Raw genomic sequence first — 19,455 nt, forward strand, 5'->3', positions numbered from 1 at the left:
TGTTTCTTTACGGGCAACAATATCATAAGTGATCTTGCGTGCTAGACACGAGTCTCCTTCTCAAGGGATGGGTTTCCGCTGGTGTCGCAGAAGGCCTTGCTAGAACATCCTCTATTCTTTCTTGGTAAGCTCTCTCTGCTGCCAGGGCCAATTCATATTCTCGCTGCTTCTCTTCTTCCTCAGCATCACGGGCGTGTTGTTGATAGGCAATCTGAGCCTTGAGTTGCTCTTGGTATTCTTTTGCTTCCTTTACTTTTCTGGAAATGACATACGAATAAGTTAGTTATGAGGTACGTGTTAAAAATAACTAACTTGTGTTTTTTATCTGTTAACGTGCTACCTTAGACGAAAGAACTATTCAAAACGCCTGTTAGGAGTTAACTGCTACTCCGTTAAACAAATGCGACATTGTTAATTAATCTGAAGCTCTCTGGAGCATGAACTGCATTCTGTTGTCTCTTACAAAGCAGACTGCAAAACCAGTGCTTAACAAAAAAAAAAGAGCAAGAACCACCCCTTGTCATCAGCTTTCTCTGCCCACCCTAGGGGCAATGAGAAGACAGAGAACGAGTATGACGGGTTTCAGCCCTTTCCTAGCTGTGGCTCACTGCTGTGGCATCCTCGCACCCGGTTTCCGCTCCCTCGCTCTGAAGGCGACGACAACGCGCTTCCGACAGGGAAGGCAGGGTGTGGGCTGTGCTGATACGCTAGGAAAAGGCTGTCAGAAGAAATCAGCCTTCCACTCTACCTACGTGCTCGGGCACTTCGAGAGCAGAAAGCACACAGACGCTGAAATGCCAGCAGTCTACTCAAAACTTGTGTGCTAACACAATACGGGCTGAACCACACGGCACTTCCCGACCCCACCGAATGCCGTCTTTGCTACAGAGTGAAGCGTATCCAAAGCAAAGTCCCGCACGTTTGCTTCCACGGGGCGAGATTTCTGCCATACCCAAAAGCTTGTCACCGATAAAGCTATCGGAGCTGCAACAGATACCAGCTCCGGAAGGAGCTACGCGCGCTTACCTCCTGCTCACGTGTGCTGAGAACAGGCAGAAGTACCAAAAGCTATTTGAATGAGTGAAATAAAGGCACTTTGCCCTAGGTTTGGCATGACACCCAGAGGTGCATTTCAGCTACTGCGAATAACAATATTCTTGCCTTGAGGAACAGCAAGGCAATGGGAAGCCCGTGGAACAGGGTGTCGTGTGCTAGTCTGATATTTTTGTGGCTGACTGTACTACTGTTCGAGGGAGGTGTGTGGGTGGAGTTCAGCAATAAGCCTGAACGCCCAAGTTCTCCTAGGGAAGAAATGAAGTAATCTTTCATTAAACCCTCCTCCCCAAACCTCGGCCACTCCCAGTCACAGCTCAGAGTAGCAGGGGATGTGTTTACTAAACACGATCAGTGTAAGTCACAGGATGGTCCAAAGAGTCCAAAACAAGTATAAGTAATGAAACACCATTATTTGTACGATGAGATCAGAACTGGTAATCTAATACCAATTGCAATAGAATTGGGCTGCTACTGAGCAGTTTGGAGCTGTCACGCTTTGTAGCAAAGCCTCTCTACACAGAAGAAAGCCAAGTGCTCTCTTGCACAGTCAGCTGAAAAGGAGAATTAGCCAACTTGGAAGTTTAAAAGGTTGGCCTGCAATGAAAGGAACCAACAGCATAAAAGAAAAATACCTTGCATATTTTTCTTCTTCTATACATTTGAGTTCTGTGATTGCTTCAGCTAATAGCTTCCTTTCTTGGGCGAGTTCTTCCTGCTCCTTTGCATTTCTCTCCACTGCAAAAAATAAAAAAAATACTTTTAGACGATACTTACTCAGCCCTGATAAGCTTGAAGGGACAGCGAGGCTGTATTCAAGCCAAGTGGCCTGAATAGCAAGCCCGAGCTTTGTTGTTTCTGGAGAGGCACACAAACAACAGGAAGGATATTCTCAGCCTCTTCGTTTTTCATCGCTAAGAAAAGCTTTCACATTCAGAACTTCATAATAATAATAATAATGTAATTAATAATAATGATTGCATGCTCGTGCAATCCTTACTTTACTAGGCTTTGTTCTGGTAACGGCAACGAGAAATCAGTGCAAGGGCTGCCCACAGGAGTAAAGTTTCAGGAGCAGGTTCAGACACAATAGCACCGTTGTACGTTCACCCGTGCAGCCCGCGCACGCCGGGCCAGACAGTCCTCCCAGAAGCGGTGTGCTGTACCCCCTCTGCCTCCGCCAAGACTTGCATTCGCGTAGCAAGAGCCCGGTTTGGTGCACAGACAGGCAGCTGTTGCTACTTACACTTCTCCTCAATTTGCAGTTGCCTTGTATCCAGGACATCTTTCAGTAGCTGTTTTCTGGCTTCCTTTTCTAATCGCAATTGCTCAGCCTTCTTGGCCCAAACCTTCGCCATCTCCTCACCGAGGAGCTTGTCCACTTCTTTTTCTTGCTGCTTCTCCTCCTCCAGCTGTTGCGCCAGGTGTGCCCGGTAAGTCTGCTGCTCCTTGAAAAGCTCTTGCTGCAAACACATGGACATTGGCAGATCTGAGTTAACGAGTTCAACCAGGTGTTTCAAAAAAGTGAAGAGAAATGGTGGTTTGTGGTCAGTGTGGGAACCGAGATCTCTGTTCAGAGCCCTGTTGCAGAAAGGGCTGCGCAGAATCTGTCCCCTGGCCAACAGCCGATGCCTGGAGAACAGTGTGAGAGCCACACACACACAGTGACAGTCGTGCTCTCCTCCTAGCAGTTCAGCTGCCCACAGCACGGAAATTTGGCAAACGCTTTCCACAGCTGCCCAGACGACTTCACTCCACCTACATTAGAAGCCATGGGAGCTGACAGAGTTTTAAATATCAGCTCTGCTAATTTTGTGCCCAGGTCTCAGTGACTGGTGGTCACGGAAGAAGTTGATACCACTTTTCTAACCTACAAGAGCCTCTAGATACCTGAGCAGAACAAGGAATGCAGCTCCCTGCTCGGTCTTAAAGGTACCTTGAGACCTGTTTTCACCTCAACGCTGGACAATCTACTTGTTTTAAATTTAAGAAGTGACAGACACATCCACGTTTTCATGGCATCTCCAAGATATTTAATGCGAGGTCTTGAGCCTAACCTGAAGGAAATAGCCGCAGACATTGGCAGTGGCATCTTTTCTCCCAGGAATAAAGAAGGGCAGGTTACAGCTGTTAATGAAAACCAATCTGCTTTAAAACAAGGTATATATTTTTAGAGTAAAAATAAAACCAAGATGCCCTCCTCTTCTGCAGAAAAACATTCTTAACTTTTTATAACAAAAATGAACACTAAGAAGCACCACATAAAATGAGGCAATAGCTGCTTGTGACACTTCTGCAGCAATATAAAAACCTGAATTCGAGTCACGCTGTGGCATGCAAAAACTTTCACTTGTATTCCTCAGCTACAATTATACCTAGCTAATAATTAAAGATTTAAAACTGTTGCTTAGTATTTTAATGCATTAGAGTAGGTTAAGTATTTACTTTCCTCCACAGTTACAAATATTTAATAAATTAGGTCCGTGAAACAGAAAACTTTTGCTCATCTCCAATACATCCACACAGTATAAAGCCCCCAAAGGTCAAGTAATTTATACGCAATGAAATCAGCACGGGGGGGACAAGATGCCAGGATTACCTGGGAGCCCTCTCCTTCGGTCTAACCTCGCGGCCTTGCCGAGTGCAGGACAAGCTTTAAAGCGCTCACCGCGATTGCAATGGAGAGCTGGCTTCTTCAGAGAGGGAGAGCGCTGGCAGGAGCGGAGGCAACAGGCAACGCAACAAAAGTACCACCTTGATCAGAGAAGAGGCCTCGTGCCCGATTTCATTTATACTGCGCGATTCCGCTAACAGCCACCAAATTAGTCCGGCTGAGGCATCGCCCCAAACTTCGAAACGAACATCTCTTGCCCTTACTTTTCTTTTCTTTTTTTCCTCAGCGCCTCCCTGGGATTCCTGAAGAGTTTTTTCTAGGATCTTCATATCTAGGGCCAGTTCCTCCTGTTTTTCTTCGTTAAGGCGCTTCATCTTGTCCTGGGCTGCACTGGCCAGCATGTCCCTGCGTTCCTTCTGCTTCTGCAGTTTCTCCATCTGAAGGCGTTCGTTTTCTAGTTTAAGCAGTTGCTTTTCTTCTTCCTACAACAATAAAAAGAGTCAACTTGCAAAACATCGTATAACTTCAAACAAAATGATAGGTAGGATTCGTTTAACTGGAACGCAGAAGAGGGAAGATAAATATTAAAAGCCTTTCTTGCTGACATTAGAGGATTTTGTAAGTACTAATGTCATCTGTTAGAGCTGTTAAAGCATGAACATTTTAGCGTATCATTCATCAGAATTCAGGATTTTCTCTTGAATTATCCCATGTGCTTCATACCAAAATACTGGAATGCCTGACACTCTCTAAATACTTCAAGTGGATAGATAAAGTCATTTCTTTACAGAAATTAATAGAATTGCAATGCACATGATCCATATCCAAGTCCTTATACGCAGCCGTAACCACTAACCAATAGCAGAGCTACGCTCTCCTGCCTATAACTGTGAATATTATATATGCTGTATATGTTAATGGATGTTACAGATATATATATGTATATAGATACACACACAAGACTATTTAACCAAAAAATACCATGTAGAATCAATAAAGTAACTTAGCATAATTCCTGAACATCCTGCATTTGAGTAAGTTTACAGGCACAGCTGCACTCAAACATCACAGTAACACAGTATGGGGCCACCATTAACTTACCTACGGGTCTCGGAAACCACATCTTAGCTGTCTTGAGGGTACATGCTGGGTTTTTGTTAGCCTAGTTTTAAATAAAATGGCTCTTTCATAATGTGAATAAATCTGCTAAAATGCATCGGCAGGTTTGTTATAAACAGCCTTTCTAATCTTTTCCATATGGAAGGACAAGCTGTGCTTCCTACAGAACATAACTTGCTCTGCTGGACACAAAACACCCACCCTGACTCTTGCAGGGTTTCGGAGGCAAAGCTGACATTGCTCTCTTCCCAGGTGGTGAAAGAGGCTCCGTCTGAATGGCCACGTTCACTTTCAGAAGCTGGTAAAACAGCTTTGAAACTCACTGTATTCTGAGCCACTGAATAAGCAATCTGAAAGACTTTGAACAGTAAAGAAGGAAAGAAGGTGGGAATGGGCAGCAAACTACTGCAGAAGTTGGCAATATGGCATACGTGTCTTCAGCTGAATCCTGACATCAGTGGAGTTGTGGGATCCACTGTGCTTTTTCTATGAAAGTTCATCTGATGTGTTAATACAGCATTGTAAACGTGCAAAGAAATTGTCACCAATGATCCTTCTGCAAGCCAGGACTGAAATGCCACGGCAGAAACTTGTCCAGCGCTTGTGTGGCTACAGCTAGGGAAGCAAGTTTTCCTTCCTTAAACAAGCGATTTCCATTGCAACAACCAGCAGAAAGCAGTTATACACAGACACGCTTAGCTGTCCGTTGCCTGTCCTTAACTCTGATGAAAGCTCTGATCTTTGGAGGCTATGGACTCTGCTGAGATGCTCGTAATGCAGCCAGCTGTCACATCGCTCTTCCGCGGAAAAAGGATTATGCCCTGTTTTCAAAACAGAAACTCTCCTTTATGGATCCTTTGAAAAGAGCTTTTTTCAGAGATTATACCATTTTACCAGGAATTGCTGAGCTCAAGGCAGTTGTCTTCAGGGGAAGCTACAAAGTCTTCTGTTCTAATACCATTTTTCTGAAAAGGCCAGTTAAGAAGTGTTTTTTGCCTGAGAGGACTAGCAGTGCCTTAGAAGTTGTTAAAAGAAAAGAATTTTCTTCTCTATGTTGTTAAACAAGTGAAACATTGCAGTCTAGCTCGAGAAAAGGTCTCTGCTCTTTTACAGCCAAGACCTTCAGAGCTTGAGACTCACTATCGTCATTACTTCTAAAAAGAAATGGAGTTCGCACCTTGCCAATATCAGCCTTGAACACCTCGGAGTACCCGGCCTGATCATTTGATTGCTACACGTGAACAGCAGCAACACGAATACCGCTCACACAGGCTACCTAAAAAATGAGGACCGAGTCCGAACCAAGCAGACTCCCATAACTCATTAAGTCAACGCAGAGTACTGTGAATTAGCGAGCTCCAAAGTCAACGTGACTAAGCCAAGCCTACGCTGGAGGAAGATGAGAAATGAGGGCAGTGGCCAGGAGAGTTGAGCTAAATGAGGCGAATATTTCCCATGATGTGGCACCTGCCACCAGCCAGCTCTAACGGGTGAAAGAGCTTCGGCGTTGCTTGCCGATTTGTATCGATGAAAGACAGAGCTTTAAAAAAGAGTGTAGACTCTGAAATTCAGTCAGCTGCGGTGTCTACTCCTGCAAAACATTGCTGCCTATGTTAGTGACCACTGAATGGTGCAGTGCAACTGGGAAAAATGGAAGTATGAGCAAGCAAAGCCCCACTGCATAAGCAGTCGGGATTTTTCACACATAGCTATGAGGAGGGGTGTGTTTTTTGTGTGTGTGTGTCAGGGCCCCATGGGCACGAACAGGCCCTGCAACCTCTCCCCGCTCAAGGGCTCGGCTGCCCACGCTCCCGGCCAGCTCCAGCAGCAGCCTTGGATCAGACGGCTGGGAAAGAGCGGGGCGAGAACGAGCTGGGAGACGGCGCCCGGGGGCTGCGGTTCAGCTCAGTGGCTCACCCCGAGACCTGGGGCGCATTGCAGCCGGGACACAAGAACCTCTAGCTATCCCACTGCAAAGTGGAAGTCGGAAAATTGCAAAGATGGCTGGCAAAAGCCAAAAACCACTTCAGTTTCCTGCAAGGGCTTTGAATGCTACAATTCCATGACATGCTAAATTTCAAGAGATGCATTTCCCTCTGTAAACAGGAGGGCATGTGCCACAGCTCTGGAAAAGAGGCTTAGCATAATAGGAGGGGTCTCAGATACTAATGGAGTCGGTGAAAATACAAATAAGGTACGGATTAATCTAAATGTCTAGTAAGCCTGTCGTTAGGAGGGCCTTTTGGAGACCGCCGAATGGCGAACGATATAGAAATTACCAGCAAGCGAGCCTCCTCTTCTCGCAGCCGCTTTGCTTCCTCTCTGTGAGCGTTCAGCACGGCTACCTGGGCTCCGAGCACGCTCAGCACTTCCCGATGCTGCTCTGCCGCTTTCTGCATATCCGCCGCCTCCTGTTTCTCCTTGGCCAACCTGTCCTCTTCCCAAAGCTCGGCAAACATTTCCTCCTCCCGCTGCCGCTGCTTTTTCAGGTCCTCCTTAAGAGCTAGCTGGGCCAGTCGGTCTGCGCACACTTCCCTCCGGTGCTTCTGCGCCCACCACGTGCGAAACTCCTCACATTGTTCTCTGAATGGCAAAATAAGACGTAAAACAAAATAATGATAATCAAGTCTGGTGGTGTTTGAGTGATGGAGGGTCCCAAACTCATGACCGCGCATAGGACTGCGGCTCAGGATGCCAACGTCTACACCTGGTCTGACGCCAACTCCTGGGGAGACCTAAGGAGTCACGGAGAGCCTGTTTTGATGGAGATTTTGACATTAATCAGTTGAAGAGCAGGTCCTGCATTTCCATTTGCATTTATATATTTAACACTACATCTGTTCCAACATTTATACTGTCCTTTACTCAAATCACAACTTAGTCTAGGTTTACCAGTCACTCGAAAGCTCAGCCACATTCAGAAACTATTCTGAGAGCAGAAATTTATGTTACACTGTTAAACAGCAGCCACTAGGATTTTATTAGGATATAGATTTTCATAAAGTGAAAATGTGAAAGGAGCAGATAATGGTGAATATCTATAAGCATTAGGGATGTGCGATAAGCACACATGCATGCTGCGAAGTAAAAAAAATCTCAAATTATTTCATGCTGAATGAAACCATCTTCTACGGATTGTTGCAATGCTATTTAAGAATTCATAGCAGGCATCATAAGAAATCGTTGGCCAAATCTGGAGCCATTGTGTGACAGCAGGAGTTATTTGTACAATGTGAAATATTTTTACTTTATGCAATGTTAATCTGACAATTCTATAGAGCAAAAATATTAAATATTCATCTAGCAAATATCTCATAGTACTATAGTTCTCAACATCAGGTTGGTTATTTAATTTTCATAACTACAATAAAACAAAATCTGAATGAATTCCATTACCCATTTTTGGGTTTTTTTTTTTAACTTAAAAGCAAAATGAAATTTGCCAGCCCTGAAATAAGACTTTCAGCGTTTTACTTTTTCCTACTCCATGGCTCTGCTGAGGATCTGTCTTTGCAGTCTGCTCCTCACGGGACAGGTACCCCTGCAGGCCCTGAGTCGAGCACAAACCGTCGCAGTGACCCCTCCGCAGGGTGACAGGAATTCCCTAAACACGTACGGGGATGTAGGACCTCCCAAAGCGGCTGCACGCTCTATTAAATCACTATGTTCAGGAAGGCAGACTTCCCAAAGCTCTTTGGTTTCACCCCAGCTTTCTCGCTCACCCCAACATCACATAGGTTTAATAGTAAAACTAAAAAAGGATTCGTTCTGTGAGATGCAAAGTCTGGGTTTTAGATACTGGGAGAAAAGTTACAAGTAAGTCATAAAAAACATAATCCTTGTCCGTACATACCAAGAATATTCCTCCCCCAATGGTTCAGCACCCCTCGTCAAGAAGGCCTTTGCCGCATCCCCACGTGAGAGCAAGGGGCTCAGCATCAGAAAGTCTTCACTTTCCCAAATGGTTCCTAAATCCAATACAGCTGCCATCTCCACCCATGCCCAGATATATGTATATATTCCCTGACCGGAGGTTTGGATGCAGAGAATAATTTTCCTATTGGTTCTACCCAGGGCCATATAGCATGGGTTCACACCTCGACAGGGGCTACACAAACCGTGTCAATGCACGGCTGCAACCTGGGCCAGCTGCTGAATCCTCTTTATTCCTAAACCGGCAGCCAGACCCCCTTTGCCGGGTGTCACCCCGCGTTCCCCAGACTTCGCGGGATTACTTCTGCAGGACATATTACACAAGATGCCTTCTCATACTCTCTTTTAAGCCCGTGACCTCCGATGCGTTCCCAGGTTTCCAAGAAGACCACACGATACCTCAGTAGTGGATGACAAGCAAGCTCTTCCGATTGGAGCGGTCCATAACTTTCTTGCTTCCTCAAATTTTGTAAGGCAACTGTCTCGCAAAGAAGGGCAATGAGGCAAACGGGGCAAGTGTTTAGCAAAATAGGACGGGACTGTTGGTGTTTAACTCATTTCCGTTCTAACAACCAGCACCAAGATTTTGCCATAGCCTAGAATAACGGGTTCTTTATCGGACGCCACTGCTTTACCACCTCCTATTCACCTCCCACTAGCAAGCGCAGAAGGAGCACAGCTCCTAGCCTCACCGGCCCTTGTCTCAACCACCTATTAATGTGTAAAGACTATATGTTGGCTTACAGGACCTTCCAAAGCTTTAGCATTAAAACTCCACGGTAAGCCAGCCAAATAAAAATAAGTTAAGGCCTATAAACTGCAAAGAGCATTTCCCCAGATAACCTTCTTCCAGTGCAGAAGAGGCCGGAGGGGCTGCTGACAGCCAGCCGAAGCGACAGCTAGCGCCGAGAGCCGGCCTGACCCCGCTCTCAGCGTCACCGTGAGAGCCACCCATCCGGTCCAGCCTACAGCGGAGGGGTGCAAAAGCAGAGCTGAGGTTGCGGAGGGGAAGAGTTGCTCCACCTTGGTGCTGCACGAGTGAGATACAGCCAAATAGCACCAGCCGGGACCTCTCATTTCATGCAAAAGCCGAGGTCTCACCACGTTTTCTTCCTGTCAGCATCCACTGTTTCCACCTCATGGTTCAGCCGTAAGCTGCTGGGGCCGGGGGCACCTCTCTCTTCATTCGCTGTTTGTAAAGCGCCTAATGCCGTGAAGGCTGCAGTGAAAGGCGTTAAGCACAGTACACGAGTGATAAAAAGAGGAAACAAAATTCGCATTTTGCTCAATATCCAGGAGGCATTTCTAACCTCTTAACTGCTTCTAACCAAGAAAAAAAAACAATAGTAACCTGTCACATCCGCTTTGCCAACACCAAGTCTCTATAACATAAAGCCTCCTACAGACAGCACTTTTCTCCCCCAATCCTAGGACACTGCCTCCTCTAACCAAACGTTGCTCCAGCTTCTGGGGAGAAGTTAATGAGGATTAGCGACAACAGTACTAATTAGCATTCTCGAAGAATATAATTTCTAAAATGTTCTGAGGAAAGCGTACTGTTCTTCAGATTCGAAGTCTCATACCGTTAAAAATAACTATATGGGTTCAAAGTTCCCTCAGCAGTTGAAAGAATAAAAACCCAGTTATTCTTTTCCATGATTTTAAGCTAACGTCAATGCAATTGAATTCTCAGAGGGGAAGAGAAGTTAAACGAATAAGAGTTTGGCACAGTTAGAATTTTAATATAAAATAACTCTGTAATTGCTTGATTTCATCAAAATAATTCCTTCCAAGCAGCTTTTAAAGCAATTTATAAACATCTGCTCCCCCAGATGGCTGTTTCTACTCCTCGCTTTGCTAACCTAAGCTTCTTAACATTCAAATTCCGGCCTCCCTGTAGTCACTTCCCAAAGGCAGAAACTACATTTATCCCAACTCCCCACCCCCGGTTATTTATTCATTTTATAGCTGTGGTACAAAGTTGCTGTGATAACAAACTTCTTTATGTGGATGCTTCTGATGTTATCACGATAAAGAGGATGTACTGTGTGTTTTATGCACATTTCAAGACATTGTAATTTTCTTTTTATATATATATATCATTAAGGAACATTCCCTCCGACTAACACTGACCGAATTTTTTTCCAGACTAGTTGTAGCCCATCACAAAACGGCTATGAGTTACAGCAGGACTCTGCCGGTTCAAGCACTGCACTCTGTAGCTCCTCGCAACAAAGGACCTTTCCTGGCCAATACCTATACTGAAAAGCAGTTCTATACGTACCCCCAGGTTACAGCTGCAAACCTGGCCCGCAAGGCCAGTAAAAAAGCTGCCTCTTGAGTACCCTGGAGTACACTATAGGTATTCCTATACCTCAGGTTTAAGCATCAGTATCTGCAAAAGAAGGGAGTGCCCTGCTTAAAGTTAAGAGAAATGTGAAGTCTCTAATAGGTCTTAGAGACATATTCAACATAGCTGAAAAATTATGAGACAGAGGAACAGAAAAATACATGCATATCTCGCCATTACTGAAGTGACCTGCTGGGGTTCCTCCGGGCGTGCCCTAGATGACAGGCTGTGACGCATTTACAGCTCTCTGGCTGTGGATCCAGTTCTCCAGTAAGCTCCTGTTCCATAAGTCATGGTCATGCATGAGCACTCGCAACGCGAGTACTTCCTACGCCCCTCTAATAACCCAAACCTATCAAAGACAGACGGCCAAGGTTCAGATCTTCTCCTCCCACCTCCCCCCAAAATGATTCCTTAATCCTCATCTCATTTGGGAAGGAATTTTGACCTTCTCCCCACCCATCCATTCTCTCCCGACCACACATCCATTCTGCTCTGGGCAGAGCCAGCTCCAGGTGTCACCTGGCGGCAGATAAACGACTGCTCTGGTGCTCAAGCCCACAAGTGAAACAGGCCACCCCTTCCCACCGTGTCCAAACCCAAGCCCTTTCATCCCCTAGAGCTTATTTCCATCTAGCTCTCTAATAGCATTTCATACAACAACATAAGATCAGCAGTCCGTCTAGCCCCGTGCTCTGTCTCTGCCAGGAGCAACAGGAGATGCCACTTAGGGAGAACCCACAAATCTGGCCACACTGTGGTCCGTTACCTCATAGTTCCCCAGCATCCAGAGCTGTTGTATTAAGGATACTTGAGGGTACATCGCATCCCCGTCTGTTCCCTTTACTGTTTACGGCTCCGTAGTCCATGACTTTGCCCCATCTCTCCTTGGATCTGCTGATGCCAGCTACCCCCATGGCCTCCTGCTGCAAGGATGTTCAAGCTCCTCTGGGCCAGAGGATGCATGCCGCAGAGGCCAGGTGACTCACTGACTTGTGTTCTGGATCTCACGCTTTTTCACCTTTGCTTCAACTGATCTAGTTCCTCCAACATATTGGCTGAAAAGAATGCACTGGGGCAGGAATTTCCCCCAAATCTTCAGCGGTGAAAATGTATGCTGAGAATTCATTTTCTGCTATGCTCTGATCATCACTGAGGGCCTCTTTTGTATCTTTGTCACAAAATGGGACCATCAGTGCCTAGCTAGCTTTCTGCTTTAATATAGTAAAACAAATTATTATCAGCTTTTAACAATCTTTTTAAAAGGTGCCTTCGTAATCTTTTTTAGCCCTTTTAACTTCCTGTTCACATATGAACGGTCATGTTTTACGAGCTTTTCCTACTCTCTCCATACGGGCAAACGTTCCATATTTAAGTGCCAGTCTTTTCCCAGCGACAGCCTCCTTGATATTTCTACTGAGTCATGTAGAGAGGGACTTTATTGAAAAGCTTTGTTTTCTTTTCAAATTATAGCGTACATTTCACTTTGGCTTCTAGTATTTTTGAACAACTTCCAAACTGCTTGTAGGCTTCTTGCTTTCTGGACTGCTCCTTTTAATTTTTTTTTTTAATTAATTGCTTCATTTTGACATCCTTCCCTTTCTTGAAGTTGAATATGATGCACTGGATTTATCTGGCTTGCCCTCTCCTGCTCCAATGTACTACAGGATACATTCAGAATTGTATTGTCATTGCTAACAAAGACTGACTGTCCCACCAAAACCCCTGAACTAGAACCAAATTTTGAACATCTTTTCTCATGAGGCTTAAGACCAGCTTTTTATGAAGCGCTTATTGCGGCCGTAAAACCACGCAATAGCAGAGGTTGGAAGGGACCTCTGCAGGTCATCCGGCCCAACTCCCCGCTCAAAGCAAGGCCATAAATTTTTCTACATTGTATAACTGGTGATAATGGGATTCAGCCTTCTGACGGGTCTTATTTTAGACCAGACATAATGGCAAATAAATCGCTGAGTTAAAAAAAGACTGGGGGAGGGGATGACTGCTTCGCTGCTTTGAAGGATACTACAAGCACACTAACTCAGAATAAACAATGTCTCAGGAAAGACAATCTGCTCATGTAATTAAAAGTACCAGTGACATACTTAAAACTGCTTTAAACCAATACATTTTAACAAATACCAAGACCCAGAACAGCAGAGATTAGTATCACTGTGAATTATAAGGACCTTCCGAAGACATGAGAGGGTCATGCTGCAATGTTTACCAGTTCTTCAAACACTTCACTCTCCCACACGTGTTCCCCTTCACTTTCCATCTCATCCCAAACTCATGCAGATGTTGGGATAGCCAGGAGAAAGCATTGCCAGCAACAAATATCTTAGAATATCTGAAACGAAGGGACTTGCCCAGCAAGTGGCAAAGCTCCCTCACCCTACCAAGCTGGGAATTTGCAGAGGGGTGGACCAGACTGCAAGAAGCAGTCTTTATTATACTTTTTTTATAGGGATCTTCACATAAAATTTGAGAGAGCTTAGATAAAGGGAGAGAAGGAGGGAGACTCTGACTGTAGACACATATTTCTGTTATGTCAGCACAGTCAAAGAAAAAGTTCTGTGCATCGTAGGATAAAGATTCCTCTGCAAAGATACTCACCAAGTATTGCCACTTATAATAGCCATGGAGAAAGGTGATTTGGCTGCCTCTAAATCCTCTTAAAAAAAAAAAAATGCAGCCAGCAGAACATCAACTGTGAAAGCTCCAGCAACATTTGTACACGGGGAACTGTGTGGCATGAATATTGCCCCTATCCAACCGCAGGCTGGGAAAGGTAGAAGGATGATGGACTGATCCCGCGAGACACTGAGTGAGCTGTAGATCATTAGAATTGTGTTGGGAAGAACAGGGACCTGAGAAACTAAGACCGGTAACTGCAGCATGCAATTCTAAATACATACCAACAGAGAATGGGATTCATTGGCAGGATTCATTTTGTGACTAGAACACCTAAAATAAGGCATCTAAAATAGTAATCTACACGTAAGCCAAGCAGCTAAATTCCCATTCTAGTCAATGGAGATCTGGTCAATACAGTCAGTAGAGTTTAGGGTGGAGTTCAGCTGCCAGACCAGCGTATGTCTACTGCAGGGTGCACTTAGGCTTCGTTAACTGTCCTGATCTCAATGGAGATATACTGATCAGAACAGGATTTTAGATAGCCAGTGAATATGGAAATACCAACACTTAAACACCTACTTTTAGGTGTCTTAATCTCAAGTAGAATCCCTTCCTTGGTATGCAAGATTGGCTACAAGTATGAAGTAAAGGGCACTCCAGAAATGTCTTCACTAAACCTTCTTAAAAGTGAATTTTAATCATTTTGGGTTGTGGGTAGTGAACAAGCTAGGGATTGTAAATTGTGAGGGCCACATTTTCAAGCCAGCATGAGAATTTAGAACTGCATATACTGTCTCAACATCAGTCTCAGTCAATAAAAAACACATTTAAGAAAAGGACATTTATCTGTCAAATTAGGCAGTCAGGGTTTATGCATAAGTGAAATGTAACGCCCCAGCCTCTCCTCAGTAAGGAGTAGGTGTTGTGGATTTCCATACCACTGTAGGAGGCTTGGAAAGGATTTTTTCAAATGATGATAATTAAACCGCATTAATAGTATTTTCATCCCTTCCTCAAAAAAACAGATTTCCAAGAACTGAACAAGTCAGATTTCATGCTGAGGCCTCAGGGCCTGATAAGCACCTGCAAATCTTAATGACTTCAAAGAAAATTGCCAAACTCAACATCCCAGAAGATTTGTCTCAGAACTTCAGGTTGCATTAAAACCTTAGCTTCAACTAGAACTCTTGAAAAGTGTGCAATAAATAAAAAATTGTCTTTTTAGAAGATCCTCGAAAAATTAAGATTGTCCATTTAGGCCACATTAAGCTTCCATGGGCTCTTCTTACGCTCAAAGTATAAAGCAGAAATAGAACTCTACGCCCCAACAAGAAGCTACAAAAGCAGCTGATTTGGCAGGGGAAAGCGCAGGGATACTCACATAGGACAAAGATTTCCATACTACACTTGGAAGAATCTTTTCATGGTATCTCAACACTTAAATAATGGCGACAGGACAGCTCTGTGAACCTGTTGCTTTCATCACTATTAATGAGGAGTTTTGTTCACAGACTTCACTGAGTGTTACAGCATTGCAGACTGGGATCCTGGGTCTCTGATGCTGCAACCCTTTAATAAAAATCAGAAGGACTACAATCTGGTCCAATGTACGCAAACCACCTGAGACCTTTCAACTTTCGGCAAGCAGCCAAGCGGGCAAAGATTGCACGCTTCTATCCGAACCGCCTTAACTTTGTATTTATCATTTCAATCCCATTTCCTTCCTCAATATAGTGTCGCCTGCTTGTTAAATTGCCTCTTTGTATTTACTTACCCAAACTCTATTTAATAAGATATTTTATGGAGATACCTGAATTGCTGCTCTCGTTTTTCAGCAACCAATTTTTGTCTTTCTTGCTCTCTCTTCTCTCTCAGCAATTTTGCTCGCTCTCTCATTTTCGCTTGTTTTTCCAGGACTGTTTCTTCAAGTGACTCCATCTCAGCAAAGTACCTCTTTTCCTCCGATTCCAGAAGTTCACGAAGCCTATAACGAAGAAAACATTTTAATAAAAGCTAAAACAACCTTCTCTGTCAATTGATAAGTTTTAGTTTATTTATTGCGAATGCAAACAGACTGAAACAGTTCTCCATAGACACTGTCCAGAAGAATCTCTGCTCAACAAAGGAAGAAAAACCCATAATCAAGAGAAGCAGGTACCTCAACTGTTAGTTTTCTTATGTGGCGGCAAATCCTATCAGCACACTGATGAGTCAGTACTTCCACTCCATAGAGACCTATCTTGATTTTATAACTAAGAATTACAATTCTTCTGTTAAGTACATTAATATTTTGTTTGGAAAGATTTATCTTTTCATTCAATTTCAATAAGCCAAAGAAACCTTTTTTTGCTAACATTATGCTGCTTTGCTTTGGATATATCATTAATCTTTTTATATCTGATATTAGTTCAGCAATAAATAGCTATTAGTGCAACATACAGATTTTTTTATATCCGTTTTTCTTGAAAATGCAAGTAGCGTAGTAAAGGATAAAGAAGTCATTTAGATCTTAATAATGCATTGGTCTAAAACACAGTCATGCTGTTAGCAAATGCAGGTTTGGGCATCTTTGTCAAGACTGCTGCTTTAAAAGTTAATACAATTAAATTATGCTGGCACATTTTTCTATTTTTTAAAGAAAGGGATCAGAAACGTAATGCCAGTGTAGCTGTCTAGATCTTTAGGCTGGGAACTAAATTAAATTTGGGGTTTAAACATCATAGCATTATCAAACTGAGCTAAAAAAGGGCTTCTTCAGCAGCCCTCGGGCATAGGACTAAAACAATACAAATATGGTGCAAAAAAAACAATCAACAAATGGTTACTGAGCTACTTTCAGCACTTCTTGCGAATGCATGAGCAGGGAACGTCCAACCCCATATTATAAACTTGAATTTTAGCTCAAGAATCATTCTTGTTATGCCACAAGAACCCCTTCCTGGGCACAGCAGTTTCTGTCTTGGCACAATTTAAGCTCCTTATCTTACCAATCTATTTCCCAGCCTGCTTCAAAACTGTTAAATACCTTCTTCTAATTTCCAGTCTATATTCGTCATCAATTGATGTCAATTTGATCTTGTACCATTGTCACCCCTCCATTTAATCGCTCCCTGCTACTTAGCCCTCTTCTTAACAGATTTATAATTGCATCTTCTCTCAAACCTCTTTTTGTTATTTTAATGCCACTCCATAAACCAGTTCCTCTAATCATCCTGACAGTCCTTTAACAAGAATATTATGGCAAATTGGCAATTTTTAATATACATCACTGTTTATCTCTCTATTAATTCAATAAGAAACTTGGGTTTAAGAACCAGGAACTCAGTAATTGCAGCCCTAATGCCCACAGCGACCGCCAGCAAGTCACCCTCACTTTTAAGCAAGGGGAGTCAGCCAAAGACTGACTCGTTCTCGAAACCAAATTGCCCTCTCTTACTGTATACACACCCGCCACACTGAGCCGAGTCCCACCGCAAAGACCACGGGGGGATCTTGAGCAGCTACAGAAGAAGGAAGTTAGTAAACAACTCCTGTTCTATGAAGGAACGTCAAACCACGATACCAAACTCATAACCTTCGCAGCCACAAAATCACTTAGCATGAAAGATTATAAACAAGGAATTAAACTATATGACTGTTTTCTCGGATCACCACAGTGAAATTCTAATATGCCTCACCTTTATTATTTTTGAATGACTTCTGAATAAAAATTTTTTTCAACTGCCTGTGCTGCAAACTTACTTGTAGGAGAACTAAATATTAATTTAATGAGGTTGCAACAAACATCACGATTACACCCACCAATTAGAATTTCCAACACCTTTATCAAAGTACTTTTCATTCTCTTTAAAATTTCTTTTTCAACAAGTGAAAGTACTAAAATACTACTCTTATTGTTGCATTTGGCAGACATGGCTGTAAACGCCACATAGATGGCACCAGCTCCTGTGTTTTAATACATATTTCTAGTGATTGTTTCAGTCTCTAGAAGCAGTAACTAGAGCCCAAAAGCTCTTGTTTGCTCCAGTGGCTGCCACCATTTGACTGACAAGTAAGCATACCTACGCTCTCCATCACGACGAAGAACAAACACAGTGGCCCAATGCACGGTGTAACATACAGACTGAATGTTTTTTCCTGCAATCATTCCTCTAAGGATACAGTGCAGTTGAAACTAGTAAGGCAAATATTAACTATCTGTGTGTTACCTCTCTCTCCTGTCTTCAGTCTCTGCCAGATACGCCTGCATTGTCTCCTCCACCCTTCTCTGTACGCTGTTGTGTAGTCTTCTGCGGTCACTGTGTTCCTGCCACTCATTGATATTGTGATACTTGCTGTACAGCATGGAGAAATCAACATATTTAAGGCGTTCCTCTTCTTTCTGTCTGCGGGCCAAGACAAGCTTTTCACGTACATCTTGTTTAGGAGGCTTGGCTCGCTGTAAGAGAAAGCGTATTTTAGTGGCGCAAACAAAAATCTGTTATTCTGTTTGCTTGCTTTTTTAAACTGAATCCGTGACCAAGTAAGTGTATAACACCAAACGACCACAGTTCAGCGTTACATTACGGCTACTGTTTGGACAAGCCCTGAGTGTAAGCAAGTGCGTGACAGCAGTGCAATGAAACGGCTTAGGGAGCTGGAGCTTGCTTGTTGCCCAGGCTTTGGCTTCAATCACACCGCACTGATGTGGCAGGGCGACGCTGTCATCCGAGAGGGTTGTTATGGCCTGGCTTACACCGCGGGCTGAAGCCCCACTGCCTCCATCTCCAGCGCACCTCCACCGGGCTCAGCGGCCCCTCCTCACGTCACCGCGCGCCCGCGGGGCCCCCGCACCCCCGGAGGAGCGGCCCTGCAGCACGGGGCAACCGGATCGGGGCCTCCCTGCCCCACTCGGTGCCGGGGCGCCCCCGGGAGCCCGCCCCAGTCGGCACCGGGTCAGCCCGGCCCCCGGCCCCGCGGGGCCCCTCTCACCAGCGCCAAGGAGCGCGGGACGGGCCCCGTTACCTCGCGCTGCCGCCGGCGCCACCGCGCCTCCACCGCCTCCATGACCGACCGCCACCCTGCTTCCGGGACGCGCCGCCCGTCGCTATGGCAACGCGGAGCGGCGGAAGTGACCTCAAAGCGCGGGGGGACGCGCGCGCCAAGTCTCGCCTCCCGCAACCCTTCTGCGCAAGCGCCGGGAAGGGGAGCGCACCCAGTCCGGAGCGCCGCGCACGCGCAGTCGGCCCGGAGCGCCGCGCAGCCGCAGTGGCTCCGAGGAGCCTGAGGGCGGGAAGGCGGGGCGGGCGCGCGGCGGCGGTGACACCTAGTGGGGGCCCGGCGACAGTTGGCACCCACAAAAGTACATATCTGAGTTAGCAGGCACGTGGAAGGGAGCTCAGGCCTCGCGGCGAGAAGGGGCTCCCCGTGGCAGGAGGCCGTGGGGCGCCGCACGCCGCCCCGCAGCAGGGGCCCCCGGACGGGCAGGGCCAGGCCTGCGATTGGGGCCTGCGGCCTGCCGAGGGGCTCCGGCGCTGCCAGCCAAAGCGGGTGAAAACGGGGAATTGTTATCACATTGGCTGTGGATCGACAATGCCTTCGGGTTCGTTGCCCCGCAGCCTTGGCTCGAGGAGAAATTCACAGAAGCTTTGGAGACCAGGAGCGCAGACGCTGCCAGGAACGTTGCTTTCTTCCAGCGCTTGTCCGATTACAAGCTGAAAAAAACGAACCACAGAAAGAAGGATCAATGCTCAAAGCTGACTGTAAAGCT

The 19,455-nt window shown here is 45.2% G+C and overlaps 1 protein-coding gene across 1 annotated transcript; it reads right to left on the reverse strand.

Annotated features, from left to right (window-relative positions):
• Positions 1 to 22: 22 nt before the first annotated feature.
• On the reverse strand, positions 23 to 18,753 carry CFAP53 (cilia and flagella associated protein 53). Its single transcript, XM_067315693.1, has 8 exons — positions 18,678 to 18,753; positions 17,915 to 18,144; positions 15,517 to 15,690; positions 7,066 to 7,369; positions 3,931 to 4,149; positions 2,300 to 2,516; positions 1,689 to 1,791; positions 23 to 257 (listed from the first exon to the last, which is right to left on the reverse strand). The coding sequence occupies exons 1-8, from the start codon at positions 18,750 to 18,752 to the stop codon at positions 23 to 25; spliced, it is 1,557 nt and encodes a 518-aa protein (XP_067171794.1). The 5' UTR covers position 18,753.
• Positions 18,754 to 19,455: the final 702 nt, after the last annotated feature.

This window comes from Apteryx mantelli, chromosome Z (assembly GCF_036417845.1).
Source record: "Apteryx mantelli isolate bAptMan1 chromosome Z, bAptMan1.hap1, whole genome shotgun sequence".
NCBI classification, from domain to species: Eukaryota; Metazoa; Chordata; class Aves; order Apterygiformes; family Apterygidae; genus Apteryx; species Apteryx mantelli.